Source organism: Onychostruthus taczanowskii, unplaced genomic scaffold (genome assembly GCF_017590055.1).
Source record: "Onychostruthus taczanowskii isolate IOZ18803 unplaced genomic scaffold, ASM1759005v1 scaffold8, whole genome shotgun sequence".
NCBI lineage: Eukaryota > Metazoa > Chordata > Aves > Passeriformes > Passeridae > Onychostruthus > Onychostruthus taczanowskii.
Genome location: NW_024505892.1, coordinates 16,527,976 through 16,544,266, shown reverse-complemented (window position 1 = coordinate 16,544,266; position 16,291 = coordinate 16,527,976). Strand labels below are relative to the sequence as shown.

At 35.8% G+C, this 16,291-nt stretch overlaps 1 protein-coding gene across 10 annotated transcripts in view; it reads right to left on the bottom strand.

Moving 5' to 3' along the window:
• Positions 1–2,063: 2,063 nt before the first annotated feature.
• The window catches only part of REPS1 (RALBP1 associated Eps domain containing 1), a 61,145-nt gene continuing 46,917 nt past the window's right edge, over positions 2,064–16,291 (bottom strand). For 7 of the 10 annotated variants that reach the window (XM_041423621.1, XM_041423623.1, XM_041423629.1 and 4 more), the window contains 10 exons: positions 14,770–14,857; positions 13,884–13,985; positions 11,690–11,762; positions 9,373–9,491; positions 8,551–8,615; positions 7,311–7,496; positions 6,014–6,109; positions 5,259–5,407; positions 4,500–4,605; positions 2,064–3,422 (listed from right to left, as the gene is read on the bottom strand). In XM_041423621.1, coding sequence (XP_041279555.1) covers positions 3,354–3,422; positions 4,500–4,605; positions 5,259–5,407; positions 6,014–6,109; positions 7,311–7,496; positions 8,551–8,615; positions 9,373–9,491; positions 11,690–11,762; positions 13,884–13,985; positions 14,770–14,857 — 1,053 coding nt within the window. In that variant the 3' untranslated portion in view covers positions 2,064–3,353. The remainder of the gene's footprint in view (positions 3,423–4,499; positions 4,606–5,258; positions 5,408–6,013; positions 6,110–7,310; positions 7,497–8,550; positions 8,616–9,372; positions 9,492–11,689; positions 11,763–13,883; positions 13,986–14,769; positions 14,858–16,291) is intronic. The other 3 variants (XM_041423622.1, XM_041423625.1, XM_041423632.1) reach the window with 2 other exon arrangements.

Below are 16,291 nucleotides of genomic sequence, written 5' to 3'. Positions count from 1 at the left end.
ACAGCACACCCCATCCATAAGGGACAGAGACATGTCACACAAGAAACAATGCTGCAAATTTATTTTCTTTAGTTTTAAGTTTTTATAACCTCAACTTTGTTTATCCCACATAAGACATTTCCAGTAATATGAGATCATCTAGTTCATCACAATTGCAAGAAAAATGAGGTGCATGGGAAGTACAAAAAAATTGAAAATACTCGCTTACATTGGATAGACTTAGAATACTGCTCAAAACAAAGCGGCTTTTCAGCTTTTTACCTTTGCATTTTGGAAATCTTCTCTGCAGTCCAAAGATAGGCAATGAATGGAGAAAAAAGCAACTCCAAAGCAGGTGGAATGAAGAAAGAGGCACATTATTAGGAGACACAAAAGAAACGCAAATCAAACGAGGAGAGACACTCTTCCAATGACAAAGTCCAGAGAAAACCATTCCCCAGGTGTTTCAGAAAGGCCTGCTGCTGTCCATCCATCCCAGCTGGGTGCATGAATCACACTCCATACTATTTAGTAGTCTACATTTATACTTGCAATAGAGAGAGCACCTCTTTTGTACTGTACATAATTCCTTGCCCCAAAGAGCTCACAATCTAAGTTCATACAAAAGAATGCATCAAGTAGCTGGATCGAGATCAAAGAAATGGAAAAGACAGGGAAATAATTCTATAAGGGATTAAAGTTGGGTTACATTACTAAATGAGGTAACTTTTGAACACCATTGGCAGTGATGTTCTTAAGACATTAAGTAGTTTTTCAGTTAGAAGGTCTTCTGATCATGAAAAACTGGTTTAAAATGTACAGAATGATGCATCAAAAGTAATCCACAAAAGTTTCTAAAAACAGACTTGTTGGCAAGACACAAAAAGGTTCAGATTTTCTTCACCTGAGACACTAACTTGTCATTAGGAAGATATGGATGTTAGAGAAATTCATATGTACATGTAACATTTGAATGTAAAAGGCTTTTCACATTTAAGCTTAAAATGTTAAATTCTGATTTAAGAATCCTGTTGCTATAAACACAGGCTTAACACTTAAATATTAATATGAAAATAGTGCTATTTTTAAAATGTATTTTAAACTTTAAAATAAACTATGGACAAGATACAGTTGGTTCAAAAGATCAACATTCTTAAACTGCAGTGACTCACTTTTCCCACTTTTTAAAAAAGGGAAAAACTTCTTCCCACTCTGTCCCTGCTACTTGTCAGTTATAAGAGAAGTGATCGGATCAACGTTAAGGTTTTACTTTACTTCGGGGGGGAGGTGGTCATTTGTTTTGCTGGGTTTTTCTTCACATTTCCCTATTCATATATAGTTTTCTGAAGTCAAAGCCTTGCACTTTAAATAATATTTATATGTCACCTTTGTGACCATTTAGCTATCATTTCTTAATCCCTTTACATGCAAACAGAAACCACCATCTTTCATGCAATTATGACATCCTTTCATATCAGAGAATTTTGCTTTAGATTATATACATAAACCATCTGCAACACTTCCATGATATTTGAAAAAGTTACAGTAGTAAAAATTCACCACAATTATCCAGTCTGTTTATGATAACCAAAACCAGAAATATTTTTCACCGTAACAGCATAACCAGTGGTAAATCTGATTTGACCTATCCTTTTGGAAGGGAAGCAGATGTTAAGAGAATTTCATTTATGCACAAAAGTGAGACAATGATGTTAAGGACCGCTAACAGAGGATGATTTATCTTTAATTTTTAAAGAAATTTTTGAGGAAATCAAACCAGATACTAAGCCTAAAGAACTATAAATATATTTGACCCAAGTCAATACTAACATTTACTTTTTTAGAAATTACATTTGTATTAAATTTGCTTACAGGAGGATACAAAAGGAGTATAGCCACAGATTACCAAGAGAATCACTTCCGATCAACAGCTAAAAATGAGGGAAGGAAATGGTCACAAAATTAAGATCAATCACTTCTTGTACATGCCACAAAATTACAAAAAATCACCTGCAAACCTGTAATAAAGCCCTCCCCCTTATTTGAATGAGTTTCAATTCCCAGGTAAAGATGAATCAACAAAATTAAAATATTGTGCTGTTTTATTGGTGTAAAAATCACACAATTGCTAGTTCTGATTCTGCAGAGATACATCCATGCAGTTAAACATCTATGATCCCACAGCCAGAAGAAGCCATTAAATAGAATATCTGCTGTTAGTCAGCAATTAATGCAAATTTACATATGAGATCAAAATGTGTGTATCGTACAATATACAACAAATCCTAATACAGTACATCAACCTGAAGAGCAAGATACACTCAAGGAACTCTGTTAATAGTGAAACCTGTCTATATGCCAGAGAAGTAAGGCCTGGAAACAAGATGACAGAAGGTACCCCAGAATTCCTAAAAAGAAAAACTGTTCATTTTTTGTTCTATATATTTTTTTTTTGCCAGGAATTCAAAGTTTATAGAGGTATTGACACATTACTTGACAATACAATTTGTTATAGTAAAGACTGGTGGATGTGATCTGCTATTAAAAGGTAACGTGTGAGACATGCAATTACAGGTGGTGCTTAGATAATGTGCAATTAATGTTTGGGACCTACACCCAACTCTTTTCACAAAGGGGAGAACTAAAGAAGACCTGTTTGATAGACTACCAATTGTGCCATAAATGCTTCTACACATGCGGCTGAATCAGGAAGATGAATGGATAAAATGTTAACACCTGGCAATCTGTGGTTACATAGTCTGTAATGTATGCAACAAAAATCACAAAATCCAATCCAGTTGATATGGCAAACAGCCTGCAAGAACTCTCCCAACCTGAGTAAACTGGGGAATTGCAAAGAGGCAGGCTTTCTAGAATCGTGAACAATATTCCAATTGTGAAAGGCAGCTTGGGAAGTAACATTGGCTGATGACAGATTAGTAGTTTGCCTCTTTTCTGGCACAGTAAAATAAATGCCATAGTGAATTAAGAGTTTACGTGCTTAAAATCAACTGATTAGCAACCCTCTTCTGCAAAGATGTTTCAACAGGAAAAAAAAAAAAATCCATGAAAAAATTCCAGTTGGAAATTTTGGCGACAAACTCCGCAAACTCAAGTCCAACAAAGATCATGGATGCCCACAGAGAAAGATGTGAGAGGCAGTGTCACATTCAAGAAAAAAGTAGTTCTTTTTTTTTTTCTCTCTGTACTGAAATTAAAATACTTAAAATACAAAAGTGGACAAATTGACAAAACAGAACCACAACATTTAATGTAGAATAGAGTGCATTGAGCTAGATGCATGGATATTTAAATAGGCCTTGAAACCACTACCCCTTTCAAAATTAGTAAATTCACAGTTAACGGCAGTAGGCTTAGAGGTGAGAGAAGGGTCGAAGTTGTTCCAGTTGGACTTCCAGGGAGATTCTCTCTTCAAGAACATCCTACAAAAGAAAGATTTTCTACTGACAGTCCACAGAGAATAAGCACTGAAAATTTCCTCATGCAATCAAAATCTGCTTCAGTTTGAAAACTAACTTATATTCTGGACTCTCGGTAACTCCTCTCAGAAACTGAATAGAAGACTGTCTGGCTGATGATGACTTATCATTGGAAATCAGTAGTTTGCTCCAAGGTGATGCCAAGTATTTTTTCCTTTCTTTCAAATCACCCAAACCCAGATGTGTAACCAGATGCAAATCCAACTATAATATTTTCAAATGATATCTAAATGTTAAGGGGATAAGCTCTCACCTGAATTAAGTGTATTAGAAAACTCACAGTTTTTGTCCCCAGTTTTTCCTCCTATGTGAATTTTATGCACCTTGACTCTCATGAACAGTAACAAGTGAAATTCAGGCTTGAGTTTTTCAAATGACCTAACTTCCATTCTAGACAGTATCATATTAATTCATATTTTCATTTAAGATATTTTAAAAAATTATCTTCACAGTTAAAATCATATATCTTAGGTAAGAAAGATGGCAGGCAAAAGACACTAAGCTGATGCCTACAGATAGCTCCAAAATAATGATAGCTGACCTAGACAAAAAAATGACTATTGTTGCACTAATTATTAAACTGCAAGTAGTTTTGTATTTCAGATTATTGTATTTGTTTAAAAACATTTATAATTTATAATTTTATTTAAACTTTAAGGCTTTTTTTTTCCTTCAGAAGAACACAAACCACTTCAGCTGCTCTTATCAGTACTGTTTTTAAAGTATGTGTTGAAGACAACAGGTAACCTAGTATTGATAATGTGAGGTAAAATTTTTTTGTAGCTACAAGCAAATCAATACATTGAAAAATAAGCATTGTAGCAGCAAAAGTGTGATTTGTAGTTTCACAAAGCTTGTAACAAATATGTATATTCTATGAGCTACAAAAATAGCTAAATATTTCATATCAATATCCTCAATTACATTTATCAGTGGATTGCAGAGATGCCTGTTACTGTGCATCACTAACATCTTGCTCTCTGAAGCTCTTCTCTTACACAGATAAAGACAAGGAATTACCTTTAGTTGCTGCTGTAGTTCACTGTTCAATCTGGCCAAAACAGTGTTGGTTTCCTTGTTACGTCTGATTGATGCCTGAATTGCCTTCTTGTCTTTTCCCACTGATCTGAGAAGATATTAGAAGTACTGTAATAAGTAATTTTGCCACTTAGCTGAACATCTCACTTATAGTCCCCATTCTTTAAGTGAGCAGAATCCTCTTTTCAAAATTTTTTTACTTGTTATACTGTTAAATTTTCCCACTTCTGTATGGCTTGATTAACCATGTTTGTTTGCATGGAAACACAGATATCTAAGTTTTATATATGCACACATAGTTGGTTTCAAAGATCACACAGCGCATTTTAAAAACTTGTCATTATCAACTTTCTGAAGGCCCATCACAGCGAACCACATTCATTTTCCTCCAAGTGACTACTGCAATAGACTAGTTTCATGTTAGGACACACAGACGGCACATTTTGGACTGTCCATAGCAAGCATTTAAAATTATATGCTACATCTTAATACTTCCACCACTTATTTCCAACATACTTGTGGAAGTTAAAGAGTTCACACTCCAAAATTCAAAATATCTTAAAAGTCTCCCAGCAGTAGCAGCTTTGGGATGACCATATTTAAAAACCAAAAACTTCTAAAATTGTTGAATTAATCTAAATTAAACACACTGAAATTGTTTGTAATTCCTGGAACAGAAAGTGTGTATGTTTAAATGTAAACTTTCCAGTAACAGATGTATTTATATACTTCTTGGGTTACCTAGGAATAGATGGCTGTGAAGCAAGAACAGCAGCTATGACACCTGTTTTCTGTGTATGTTCCTCAGCTTCAGGTCTTAGCTCATCTTCTGATTTTAATCTTCTACGAATAGGCTTCGGTGGTGGAGCAAGTGGGGTAGTGCCTTTACCCTGAAGAGGAAAACACAGCCCATTAATTCTCTGAAACTACATTTTATTTGGATTATAACCTGGTAGCTTGTGTTTCATATTTAGTTACTGAGGCAACTGAATTCACAGCCCATCAGGTATTTTCTGATGGAGATCTAGCTGCATTCTCATTTGGTCTGGAAAAAACCTCAACTACTAAATCCAGCCACATGGTGAAAGGCTAGGAATTTGCTTCACACTGACAAAGAACTGTTTCTGCAAGCAGAAAAACCACAGTACAAGTGAGTACTGTAAACACACAGCAACGCAGAACACGCTTTCCCCCCAGTAATTATATGTCTGTAATCAAATAAAAAGCTACTGTTAATCAAGTTCTGCACTAAACATTTTGATCTGTTTCAAAAATTTGAAAACTTACAAGTATCTTTTCTGCTGTCTCAAGAATAAATCTAATCATCATCATCTGCTGCAAAAATTCACCATACACATGCCTATTTGAAGCACCTACTAGGCTTAGAAAACTGGGTTCAAGTGGACACATATAAAGCTGCTGTTGCAAATCAAAACAAACATTTAATTTCATATACATCAGACAACTGCGCTTTGTTCCAAGGGTACTTTGCCTACCGCACTACTGGGGACATTTGCAGGTGCTTTGTCTTCAACTCTTCCATCTGCTTTGGCAACTCTAAGAGAACTTGCAGAATCAGAGGGCTTTTCAACCTAAAGGAATGTAAACTGTATTTAGAAATCTACTTCTTAACATATACTTCATTTGGCAACAACTGGAATGGAAACAAGTATGCTGTGTTCTGATACATGAATACAGTTAACACCTAAAATTCTAGTTCAATTCTCATTTAGAAACACATGTCATGAGGCACTGTATAGCACAAAAGAGTCTGTGGCCTGACCACAAACTGCTACAGCTGTTTCTGCTACTACAGTACCACCATTATCTATTTGTCAATGCCAAAGGTTAATCCCTCCAATGGAACACAATGTGACTGTTCCACATTGTCCTCAATGCAAAACAATCAGCAAGCTTAACTTAAGCAGTTTGCAGTGACATGTTGAGCTACCATAGCTGGTTTTGCAATGAGGTACATGGAGAGTGCTCAAATGGGGCTACTGACCTTCCTGAACAAGTGAAGCAAGACCATGCTGCTGACAGCTGGGACAACTTTAAAGCACAACAGGGACTTTTGCGAGTGAGGATGCAGAAGTGTCCCAGAGAACTTACAATCTGGATAAAAGCTACAAATTATCAAAGGAGAACATGAAGCAATTTCTGCAATAACTGCTAGCAATGACATTAATACTAATGCTTCCAAACTTTCAATTCCTATGTCTGTAGTAGGAAACAAGTTTTTTTAAAACATCTTTAATGACAGAAGAATGCCAGAGCTCTATTCAGTTTAGTTGTTTGTCCAATGACTTTGAAGAAAAGCAAATTAATGGAATTTTAGCAGATGTTTACAATACATGACAGTCATCTCCTTTATTAAGGCATGTCTTTTTTAAGACATTATTTTAAAATTACCAGCAAGTCATTTGGAAGACTGGCAAGGATTAGCAGAAGAAAGGTTTTTCCCTGTGCTGAGTCTCAAATTATGTGTATTACCAACACAATTATGTTTGTGCCCACGTATGCTAATAAGCATAAAAATCTTTTACATTACAATCAAGACCTGAGACGAAAAGAATTCCTCCTGCCTAGGCGTTTGGCAATTACTAAATAAGTGCAGCAGTGTGCAATGTAATTGCTTTCTAGAAATGGATTGAGACATCATAAAAGCCCAAAACAGAACAAAAAACCCAACAAACAACACACCACTGACAGAGAACAGCAGAAATATGTTTTAACAGTCTCATAACTGTTGGTGGTATTAAAGCAATTGACAAGATATTCCTTTCTACTCACCTGCAAGACTTCTGAGTGTGTTTCAATTTCATCTTCTTCCTCTTTGTTTACACCTGAAACAGCAAATGCCTCAAACTGGCTGAAGTCTGCAAAATTTGGCTGTTCTGGTATTTGCTGAGGTGAGGTACTGGTATGAGCTATTAGGCCATCAGCATCCACTGAGCGATGCACATGAGGACCTGTGCCCTGCAATAAAATAAAATATTAAGGGACAGAATGTTAAGGATTATTTGCCTTTTTAGTGGACAAAAATTGATGTACTATCAGTAGGACAACATGCATCTCATGCAAGACATACATGCAGAAATATTTAAGAGAAAGGAAGTTCAGATATGCTATTATCCAGGAAATAAGACCAAAGAGGGATGTAACGTAGCACTAGCTAGACTCATTCAACAATAAATATTTCTGCTGTGAGAGAGCCATTTGGCCTCTGGGGGCTTGATACAGACTTTTAGTCTAGTTTCACAGGGAAATGTGCTCATGTAATCACTGTGTGGAATATGTATGTCCTTGTACACTTCCTTCATCCCTTTAGAAAATTTCTGAATGCTTGTAGATGATTTCTGCATCAATGACTGACTCCAGTTGCTGGTAACTCAAGATTCTAACAAGTAGCTGCTGGTGAGAAACAACTAAAAAGCAATTTTATCTGTCCCATGTTGGAACTGTACAGCAGGTGAAGGGTTCAGCTGGCTAAGACAAAGAAAAAACCTTTTCAAGATGTGCTTTCTACCAAATCAGCTAACTGATATCACTCAGACTGCAACTGCAAAGATCACCAAGTCTGTGACAAGTGAAGAAGTGGAATCACTCCTTTTGGGGGCAGGTATATTATGTAAAGCTCTACCCTATGCCAGACAAATGGAAGACAAAGCCTTATTTTGCAAAACTTTGGAAAATGGCTCTCGCAGTCTTTGTTACAGCATATGCACTATACAGGAATAGACAATGAAATGTGAAAGGATAATTTTTCTCTCTTTCCCACAATTCAGAGCTCCAGAGCCACTCATTCCTCCTCAATACCTACCTTAATCCCTACCCATAGTTCCACTAGAAGCACTTATTTTATTTAGGAAATACTAACACTTGGCTGTAGTCTAGGTTTTGCCATCATTCACATCCTGGTGCTTTCAAAAATATGTCAAGCAATGATAATCACTTTAGAGATATATTAAAACTCAGTTACACAAAAACAATGCACCAAGTTAGAATATGATTTTTTTCGAAGTGACATCACCTGTGAAGGCTGTGGTCTTGGAGGCACTGCAGGCGGATAGGCAACAACTCCAGCCTGTTGCTGTCCTGTAAAAGACACATCACATTTGGCCACGATTGTTACTTTGTACATTACAGCGCTACTAAATTTTCTTAACTGTCAACACGAAGAAACATTGCATTTTGCCACATATTAACCTGTCATATTCGGGCCCATAATTGTAATTTCACCTCCTTTCAAACTGGCAAACAGACAAAACCAGGATTAATCAGAACAGGGATCTTGTACACACACGGTCATACTCTTCTGGTTTTAGTATCTTAGTCTTTAGGATTTTTTTACCCTCATTACAAGTTCTTAGTTATTTTCTCATAGTTTGTGATCCTGAATTTAAAAGTACTGACAAGTCAGAAGTCCAATAAAACTCCTTAAACAGAGCAGCAGAAGTGACTTTAATAATTTCCTTTTAAGTCAAATACTGAATACCCATCTTTAATACATGTGATTCCAAAGACTCCCCTTGAAAATTTACTGGCACATGCAATTCACTGGATGTGAGTGTACAACCAGAATACTATTTTCTGACTTTGCTTCCCACATTCATCCAAAAAACTACAATACCAGAATTCAGAATTGACTTTTAAATTAGCTACTTAAGTAAAGGGCAGTATAAATTTTAATACAAACAATATAGTAAGGATGACAACATTTGCAATTTTTTTAATTCAGAAGTGGTGCTTTAAAAATCAATATTCTAAATCATTCCTCAGAGAAAAAAGCACTGTCTGCTTCAGGAATACATGTGCTGAAAAATACTGTACATTCAGAACACAGCATATCTACCTGGGGTAACTGAAAAGGATCTGTTCATATCTAAAGATGACGACCGAGAATGAGAAGCGTGAGGCCTTGGAGGGGGTGGTGGTGGTGCAGTGTTATCTGGAGATGTTCCTGAATGTGATCTGCAAAACACATAAGCATCTGTAGTGATTTTAGGTGGCTACAGCAGAACTAAAAATCAAAAGTTCTTCAAAGAATACAATTAACAAAGTTTGACAGAGGTAAAACCCCCTGACTGCCAAATTAGTTTTAAACTTCCACTATTCTTTGATTTTACAACTGCTTTTATATTTCCATTTACTTAAATACCATTTATTCAAATTATTCTTGTATTATTACATGTAATTTATCGTTGGGAAACCAACGGCTTGATGCATATCTGAAACAATGACAGCTCAAGAACAGAGAATGTTAAATATTGTATTTCCATCCAAAAGATCGTCACTATAATTTTAAAGATGTAGTCAACATCCTGTTTAGGTTAAATGGGGTAAGTTTAATTTCATTAAAGTTTCTCTTGGATCTGCCTCCATGTATATTGAGCTCAAGAAGTATCACAATGTATGAGATTGCAATTTAATTCTCTGCCTGAAATTTTCCAAATCTATACACTTGGCACAATCTTCAGAAATTTGGACTCATTCTTAGGTAGGATCACCATCTAGTGGATATCTGTTGCAAATTCATGGAGAACACAAGCACAAAGGATAGAAGGATAAATTACTGCACTAAGTGCCATTTAAGTGTGATTTATTGTATACAGAACTTTTGTACAACTTCCTTTTAAAACCAGTTTGCAGAAGCTTCCTAACTAGTCTAATTTGAACAAGACACATTTATTGAATCACTGACCTGAATATAGCTGCTTCTTTATTCAACTCATGATAAAATCTTTTCTATGACTGACCTCTGCAACATTTTTCTACAACCATTGTAAAAAGTATACTAGGAGAGGTAAAGGGTACCCAAGTTTCACACAAAACCTGGAATTCCTGAATATTTAAGTCCAGGCACAAAGCTGAGTTATCACAATAGAAAAGTTTATTTTTTTAATATATTCTCTACGGCAATGCCTCTGTAATACTGTATAACTCTCCAGCTGATGAAATTAAATCTAATTATACTGACTCCTTGGGTCATCCCTCTAGCTAGTACAGTAAAAAAAAAATCCAAACACAAGCGGAATTAAAAATGGGAGAAAGTGGTTTAAGGAGAATTCCAAAGTATCATTATCTGACACAGCCATGTCAGTTTTTGCTATGTGAATTACAAAAAAAGTAGTCTTGACTAATGGTAAGATTAAGTACAATGTTATTCAGTGGAAGGAAGTAACAGAGTAAGTAGGACAACAAATTTCCTGTGTGCATACTGCCACAACTACCAGGTCAGGACAGAAGCTCCCTGTGCCTTAATGTGGGAACTCATCAGAAAGCTTCACTCATCTACACAAGTTCAGCAAGAGAACCTAACCCAAAGTCAAAGAGTTGAAACCATCATGTTGACAGTACAAAAACACACGTAAAAGCATGACAGAATCACATTTTCCATTAAGTAACAATGCAGGAAAGAATCTTTCAAGTTGCTGTACTGACAGGCAAATGGAAATCTTTCTTTGCTATTGAAGTCACCCTAATTATTTTTGTTTTGAAACTTACCCCTGAAACTGATTGTAAGATGGTTAATGATGTAGCTGGTTTTAATCCTATTCAGGCAGATTTAGTGGGAACAATTAGCATCAGCTAGTACAATACATTCTCTCATGTGAAATGATGCAGTTGTTGGTTTTGTGCTTGCATAGCTTTCTCCAATCCCTTAATTTACACTGGGCCTATGACTGCCCTTTGTAAGTCCATTATTAAAAGAGATGGAGTTACTGCCATGGTATTCCTAATTTGTGCTTAATTCTTCTTTTAGGCTATAGTGTCATAAGCTTCTTCTCCAATAATCCTAAATGGGTATTTTTAAAAATACAAAAAATTGGTTTCAAGTAACAGCATGGTCTCATGTGCTTACATTCCCGTGTGTTTAAGGGGAAAGTATTAAGATTCGGACTGAATGTGGAGCTTCACATGGAGCACTTGACTGGCCAATCTCAAATTTTTAGATAACTTTCCTTTTTTAATTTTCACTTTGCACACTAACAAAAGCAACATACATTGTTAATGCATTAGAAAACAGACTGTTTCCAGATTCCTGAGTGTTAAAGTTAGGAATCTGTTTTGCCACCATTTTATAAGCTAGTTGTCAAATAACCAGGAGCTGAGAACAGGCTTTTTTAAACACCTTTTACTTGGTTTTTTTCAGTTGCTACTCTACTGACCGTTGCCGTGTTACAGCATTTCCAATTTGCTCCGGATCTGAAGTGTAAGAGTCCGAACTGCTGTAACCATCTGCTGGGAAAAGAAACTACAGTTTCATATTTGCTTCGCATCATTAGCATACCCTAACAGACAGAAGTAACAGATAATTTCAAATATCCAATTCCTTTTGTTACAAAAATGTGTATGTCCTTGTATTGCTTCCCTGTAAGGTATCATCTAGTCAGGATTCAAAATCCTCAAGTCTGAATAATTGAAGGACGCAATACAAACCAACTCCACCCACCCAACACTATCAGTTGTTGGTTACTACTGGCATGTACTGAAGAATAAAGAACAATGGTAATGATGTATTTAAAATACAAAACCTAATTTTTAAACACTTGATATTCCATCACTTCAACAATGTAGTGAACAAGAGTAAGGGACATACAAGGAAAAAAAAGCAAGGGGCAGAACATGCCTGATTTTAGAAGTGCTGAAGGACTGTCACCAACCTCAGAAATCAGAAAAAGGAAAGGGTATGTACAGAACACAGATTAATGCAGTTGCTTTGCTACTACTGTAACTTCTGTACCTCCAAGTCTGGTGGTCAACCTTGTTTTGGACTGAATCTTTTTTAAAACATTCAGCTTTTGATTAAGGAAACCTACAGAAATGAAAGATGCTATTAAAGCATCATAGTCAGATTCTCAAGGACACCCTTACCCTTAGAAGCTCTGCAAAGCTTGAGGGTATTTTCCCCAGAAATGAGGAGCCTCACAAAAATCACAAGATGTATATGGAATGAAGGTAGATAGAAAAATTCACCTCGGGATAATTTATCACAAGGGCACCAGGTAAATCAAAGTTCAAGGTGGAAGTCACTGGAGCAAAGGGACTCAGTTGATTTGTTACCAGTGAAGAGGAAAATTCTACTCAAAAACATTAAGACTTTTCTGAATTACCCACTTTGAAAGGATTACTTTAACCTCCTAGGACACACAAGTTTTCAAAAGTGGTAAGACACGTTGAAGAATGTGTCCAGGCCACAGAAATGAGAATCCTGCAGAGAAGACTCTCCTGATCAGCAAGGCACATTCTTACCTGTCACATTTTTGATACCTTTTCTCCATAACACTGCAGGTACATAGTGCTTATATCTTACACTGCAATGTGGTTTGTTTTATTTCACTATGTTCTTCCTCTGAAGGAAAAACACTCTATTAAAGATTAAAAGATTAGACTACACTCAGATAAGGAAAAGGGAGCACCAAAAGGCTCTTGAACTTCGATCCTGCATACAGCACTAGTTCCACATTCAAAGATGTTTGCTCATTCTTTTGCATCAGAAAACTTTTTAGTAAAAATAAAACTGCTTGAAAAGTAAAACTCAGACATGGTCAGGACACTGGTTAGAACAAAGTGTGCCACTGAAACAGAGTTCAAGAGAAAAGCAAAACGTATTGCAAGATGGTATTTTCTGAATTCCTCCTGTATTATAAACGGATGAAAATACTTCTGGTCTTAATAAGGCAAATTATTTAAAAGAACGACTTCTTGAAACTTTATTTTTACTGAAGAAAAGTTCCCAACTTGAAGAAAACAAAAAAAAGAATCTCAGAAAGACTCCAGAGATTCATTCAGGCAACATATAATCCTGGACCTCTCTTAATATTAGACAAGTGGACTAATCAAATCAACATAATGCAACAGGCTTTGGGCACAGAAGATACTGGAAATTGAAAAGGCTATTAGAAGGAAATAAACATTTGAAAAGCTGTACTAAAAATGGAATGTCTGTAGCATTTGCTTAGTAGCTAAACCAGATGAGAATTTCCTGGAAATTGTGGTCAACACATTTTCACTCTTTAGAAAACATGTTACATGGCTCTGAGAAAGAACAATCAAATGCTTCTTAGAGAACTCCACTTTATCTACATTGAATTTTTCATTCTAGGATTGAAAGAGAGAATAGGAAGATGGAAAAGAACTGACAAAAATAATTTTCTTGAGCACATAGGGTAGGAAAACAACTCCAGTGACATCAGTAGAACTTTCATAATTAATACCTCTAATACATACTCTATATCAGAAATTCTTAGGATAAGTTTATCTCATTTTAGAGCTGCTACCACTTTCCTTCACTGAGGGATATATCAGATCTACATTTTGTGTAATGTAAGAAATGAGACCAGAAAGCACTTTGATACTTACTAACTGTATTTCCAGACGTAAATTTTACAGATGAACTAATTTTATTTTCTTCTGGGAGATCTGATGGTTTCACAAGTAGTGGACTAGTAGGGTTAGCATGATCTAGAGGGAAAAAAGAAATCTAGATAAATGAACTTATTCAAACTAGCCTTTATTTCTGGCACGAAAAATTTACACTGGTTTTCTGCCCTTATCTAAAGTGCTGCACTCAAGACTAAAATTGTATTTTAACTCAGAAATAACACTATTACAACGTAAAACACCAATTTCTCAGCATTAAGAGCTGTGAAATTTCAGCTATTTACAAGGCCAAAGAAATTTTAAAAGAAGCGTGTCGTCAATACTATTTATTCACCTATGCTGAAGACTCTGCATGAGTTCATGACTTTGGAAATACTGGCACACAATTGAAAACTAAGACACCCCCCTCTATTCCTTTAAGAAAATTTATCAAACCACCTTGCTTATTATTGACCAGAGTAAAAAAAGGCCTGCCAATATTCCCAAATGCTTTCAAGTTTCAAAATAATAAATGCAGTATTTCTGACCACAGAAGAACAAGCTTTATGAATGCAGGTTATGATCTCCATCTCCAGTTTCCTTCAGTATTTAACAAGGAAACCCAGACATTCACCTGTAGGTCTTATAATGATGCTGAACCACTCTCCAAGAAACATTCTGCTAGAGATGGTAAAATCTCACTGTAGCAAATGGCCAATTCAAGCTCTGCACTTATCTGAACAGCAATTCTTAACTCAGTAATGATGCTCGTTACAACTCCAGATTTATTCATCCTTGGTGAAGGAGAAAAGTAAGTACATTCAAGGAAGTAAGGCCAACTCTAACTGTATGGAACTTTCCAAATTAGCAACAGAAAATGTCCTACCACTTCCAGTTCTTTTAAGCTCCATTTCCTGCATGTGGATTTTGCTTGGAGTCATTCTTATAGGAACTGGGTGCACAATTGCAGTGTCCTGTGGAAGAGATCACAGTTAGGTCAACCTAGCTTAAATCACTCATAAAAGAGTCTCTGACAGCGAGTCTTTGACATGTGCAATGTCAATTCTTAACAAAATTTCACAGATTTAGTTTATTTGCACAGTTCCAGGAAATTGAATATACCCAGGAAATCAAAGCTCTCTAAGCTGTAGACTCTGTAATGTTAACTTAGCTACTTATAAGGGCGCTACAATATGTTTCTACTAACAAGGTAACTGCAAGTAGGACCTGAATTTTACCAGCTTTCCACCATTTCTAGCATATCAGTACTCTAGTATTCTGAGCACTTGTTAAAAAAAAACAAAAACCAAACCCAACAATTTAAATCTTGACTTCTCAGCTTTACTCAGAAAATAATGGCCTCTCTAAATAGTATGAGTAATGCTCAATGAAATAGGTACTTTGTAGTAATTTCAGACATCTTCTGGTGTCTTTAAAATAGCAAAAATCTAAACATCAGTATAATAAGCTCTAAGCTTCTAGAAAAGCATTGGCCTTACACTTAGTCATTCAGACAAGGATTTGTGTTTAAATGAAAAGGATTGTCTATAAAGTGCTTTAGTTTGAACACTGACAGCAGACAGCTTAAAAAAATAACCTCAAAACTCAGAAGCAGACTAAAAATAGGGCCATGGCTGTCTGAGGTTTTTTACTATAATGCATATTCAAAATATATGAATGGGTGGGCCAATGACAGCACAAGAACACCCCCAGATTATATTATATTCTATCCTAGAAATAAGAAGTTTCAAAACTACCTTTGTATCAGAAATTTAATTTGTTCTGACTATTAAAGTAGCTCAATTTCACTAGGTGTAATACATCTACATTGGTATTTTCTGAAATTATTTCAATTCACTACCCTTGCTGCAAGCAAAACCACTTTCTAGTCACATCTCAAACATTTTTGTTGTAGGAAGCTTTTAGGAGTAGTTACTTCTTTAAAATATACTGCTTTTTCTTCCCTCTCTAATGAGATTATCATGCAAAGATCACTTTTACTGTGGCTGCTTCAGACCTCCACTGTACTCTAATGTGCAGCTGTACAGAAGTCACGCCTCAAATAGTTAAATGGATTTTATATAATTTACATCATTAACCTAATTTTACATAAACAACATGTTACCAACTTTGACTTACAAAAGGCATACTGTGCTGCAATACTAAGGGACAGATGCACTGTTTTACTCTTTCCATTTATGTTTTACCTCCAAAGCTAAAACATACCTCCAAAGCAGCTACTTTTCCAACTAAAAAAGACCTGGTCTGTGAATTTACTCTTTAGACAGTTATTAACAACTGCTCAAGAAAGCTGTTTTTCTCTTCTCTGTGGAACCAGTTGTTCCATAAATCATTCCTATGCATCACTGCTGAAACTGCTAAAACAAAGTCTGCCATCAGCTAACTGA